This window comes from Curcuma longa, chromosome 10, assembly GCF_044706935.1.
Source record: "Curcuma longa cultivar G26 ecotype Majalengka, Jawa Barat chromosome 10, ITB_CL_G26_1.1, whole genome shotgun sequence".
Classification (NCBI taxonomy): Eukaryota; Viridiplantae; Streptophyta; class Magnoliopsida; order Zingiberales; family Zingiberaceae; genus Curcuma; species Curcuma longa.
The window spans coordinates 3,004,812-3,008,646 of NC_133870.1; the positions used below are offsets into that span (position 1 = coordinate 3,004,812).

Consider the following 3,835-nt stretch of genomic DNA (forward strand, 5'->3'; position numbering starts at 1 on the left):
TCGGCATGTGCACAAACCATAAGGTTCCAAATTAGCTTCTCCGGCTGGGTGTTGTGGGACTCGTCCCATGCTCGAACGGCGATCTCCTTGGCGGTCAACAGTTGCAGCACCTCCAGCTCCACTGACCAGAAGCACCAGCACCAATATTTGCCATACTTGTTGGGCTTCTCCGGGTGGTCAAGGTCACACAGCAGCCATGTGTCGCCGCCATCGAGCGTCACCTCCACTCGGGTCACCTTCCTTCCTCCTCCTGTTTGACAGAGAACAGAGAGCAGTCACGCATCCATTCACCGGCCCCCTTTTCAAACAGCGGCGACACGGCAAGGTTGGAGCTCACCTGAGTAGGCGTAACCTTTCATGTAATACGGCCTCTGCGTCGTGTGGGCGTTGATGGGCAGTATATCGTCGTGGCCCGGGGTCGTGATCACCGAGTTGATGTTCAATTCATTGATGATGTGCTCTGGCTTGTACCACCAAGCTGAACTCCAATGGCGGAAGGAATTTGCTAGCTCAGGCATTTAGTCGAACAATAAATGTGATATTATGAGAGGGGCATCAATGGCGGGAAACGCACCTTCGGCGTTGGCTAGCTCGGCGTCGACGTGGGGAGGGAGGACGCGGTTGTCCTTGAAATGGTAATAGCTATCGGACTCCTGCGGGGCGACGATGATTCGCCTGAGCCATTTGACCATGCGGCCGCCGATGAAGCCGGGGATGATGACGCGGACGGGGAAACCGTGGTCCGGAGTCAGCGCCTCGCCGTTCTGCATGTAGGCGAGCATCACATCCCGCGAGGGATCCAACGCCACCTCCCTCCGGAGGCACGTGCCGTACTTGGAACCGCCGCCGCCGCCGCCGCCGGGAAGGTCCTCGGCGCCCTCGAAGCAGACGAAGAGAGCGCCGCCCTTGCGGCCCATGACGCCGGACCGGCGGAGAACATCGCGGAGGCGCGCGCCGCGCCATACACTGGTGGAGACGGCGGCGGGGCCCCAGTTGAAACCGATGGTCTGGCTGACCATGTTCTGCTCCTTGCGCCGGTTGCCTGCGCACACGAGCGTGACGGGGATCTCGACGGGAGCGAAATCTCTGACGAGGTCATCCATGGTCAGCAGCAGCGGGCGGCGGACGAGGCCGGTGACCTCGACGGTCCAGGCGGCCCAGTCGCCGCGGGGCACGGCGCCGTGGTTGCGGACGTAGTGGAGCGGAACGGGCGTGACGAAGCCGTGGTGCATAAGGCGCGCGAGCGGCGGCTCGCAGTTGAAGGGGTGCTTACCGGTGAGGCGGATCAGGGAAGGGTTGCGCGGGATCCAGCCGTCGGCCGTGCCCTCGTCGCGCACCGAGGGCTCAACCTCGAGGTGGGAACCGGTGTCATAGAGCTTCTTCCAGTCGACGACCTCCTCTTCATCGTCGTCCTCGTCCTCGTCGCCGTGAACTCGGTAGGCAGAGGGAGAGGAAGGGAGAGGGGAAGGTGCGGAGCCGGTTGGTGGAATCGGGGTACGGCTTGGCAAGTGCGTTGTGGGAATCTAGGCGGCTAAACTGGCGCTTGTCTACAAATGTCGCCATGAGAAGACGAAGAGGAAGAGCAGGCTCCGGCGGTTGTGTGTTGTGTTGAACTGCTCGTGGGAGGAGGGTTTATATACACACAGAGGCAGAGCAGAAAGGGAAAGGGAAAGGGCGAAGTCAGGAGGGATCTTGTGAAGGCGGTAACTGCTTGGGGTCACAAGGCGGTAACTGCTTGGGGTCGTGTTCTCTTCAGGGCTTTTTTTTTCTTTATTTTTTCTAAATTATTGATTTAATCATTAAACGTGGGCCCCTCAGATGCATCGTATTAAATCGATTCGCGAGGGTTTCATCAGTCCACTTAGTCCCAGGGCAACGGTGTCGCGATAAGATATTCAGATTGTCATTCAAATATCCACAGTTTGATTTTCAACTACAACATATTCGAATTTTTCTCAGCACAATTAAAGGATATTGGACATCTGGGCTGACCGTTACGTGCACTTTCTGATTTATCCTGATGGCGGACGAAAAACTTCTATAGGGTGACCGATCACCCCATAGTCAATGAAGTTAATTAAGATTTATCATTCATTATTAGTCTGCTTAAAACAAATTTCAAGAAAACTCCAATTAAAATCATAATTTTATTAAATATTATTATCTTGCCCAAAAAGTAATTTTTTAAAAATATTATTCCACCTCATTGCAGAAGTCATTTTGTGTACCTCAATTGACTTCTAGATTAATTTCAATGATAGACAACTTGATTTAAATATCGAACAAATTTAAAATACAATTTATTCATACTCAAAGTCATCTCTAGAATAGTTATTAGAGGATTCGAATTCTAATTTTTTTTAATTTATCTTGTAGATATTTTACTATTGCACAACGTCCTGAAAATTATTTTTTTATTATTTTTTTATATTATTGTTAAGTTGTCTATCATTAATTGTCATTAAAGAAGTTATGATTCTATTATCGGAGACCATACATGGTAAGTAGACATTTATGCTCATTGGAGCTTCTCTAGTAATTCTATAATTTTATTTGATAATTTTAGGCAAATTGAATTATTATAGTACTTTTGTGCATTAAAATTGTCAAATTCTACAAATGATCCTTTATTATATTCCTTATGTAACTTGTTAAATCGTTGAATGTTTTCATTTGATCATTTTTAAATTTTGAATATCAATTAGTCTTTTATAATTTTTGCCTAAGGTTAAAAGATAATTAGGTTGAGTTTGGTTTAAGTTGTCATGCAGAATTTTAATTATGTGATTATCAAGTAATTTTATAACATTAGTTAAGAGAAATAAAATATAATCTAATGTTATTTAATTTAATGTTAGTTAATGCAATAAAAATTTATTTGGTTAACAAAATAAAATCAAATAATATATATTATTATTATTGTTAATATTAATAGTGATATATATAAATAAATAAATTTGGATAATATTTTAAAATTTTTTATTATTTTTAAAAAATTGGGATAATTTCATTGGAGTATAGATTAAATCTATTTAGTTTATCTCAATTATAATTTGGAGTTTATTGATTCAATTGACTTAAGTTTTAATTAAAAAATCTACGTTAAAAAAATAGTAGCCCACTCTCTCATACGGTCGCGCCCACAATCCTGTTCCTCTTCTCACAACCATTCTTCTTCTCTTGTGAGCGCCTGCAACACTATCGCTGGAGCAGCTGTCAACCAAGTGCACATTCGTCGTCGTCGCATCCGTCCACGCGAGACACCGGCACCACATCCTTCTCATTTTCGAGCCACGCGAGATGCCGATGCAGGTGATGTAGTTCCTGCAATGCCTGGACTAGTTCGGGTAGACAAAGCTCCACCCACATGGGCCCTGCATTGGCCACCCCAAAAACTACTTCATAAGCCTAATAGTAGACAAACTATAAATGCAAATCATATCTTTAAGCATGTAGTTTGATGTTTGGAAAAAAATTTAAGTTAGAGATATGTTAAGTCTATATGGTATGTCATGTAGGTTAAAGTTGATCAAATACTTAATAATGGATGAAATCGAAGTATGTCAAGATTGATTAGAGACTTAAGAGTTGTAGAAACTCAATCGGTATTAACATAGGAATGAAATTCAAAAGGCATTGGTAATGGATGAAGTCTAACAAGTGTTGATAGTAGATAAAGTCCAACAAGTGTCGATAAAGAAAAAATTCAATGGTGTTAGTAAAGAAAAAAATTTTAACAAATCAAAATTGACTAAATACTTGATAAAGAAAGTCATAGAGGCAAAGCCTCTAATTGGTAGGTGAACCTTGCTAGGTCAAGGTTGACAAACACCAT

At 44.2% G+C, this 3,835-nt stretch overlaps 1 protein-coding gene across 1 annotated transcript; it reads right to left on the minus strand.

Moving 5' to 3' along the window:
- Nucleotides 1–17: 17 nt before the first annotated feature.
- LOC141836448 (nitrate reductase [NADH] 1-like) lies at nt 18–1,563 on the minus strand (the record flags this gene model as incomplete). Its single annotated transcript, XM_074723941.1, is given in 4 exon segments — nt 18–250; nt 338–478; nt 575–1,449; nt 1,451–1,563. Coding segments are annotated over 4 exon segments (1,362 nt in total), but the record flags the coding sequence as incomplete, so codon positions are not given.
- Nucleotides 1,564–3,835: the final 2,272 nt, after the last annotated feature.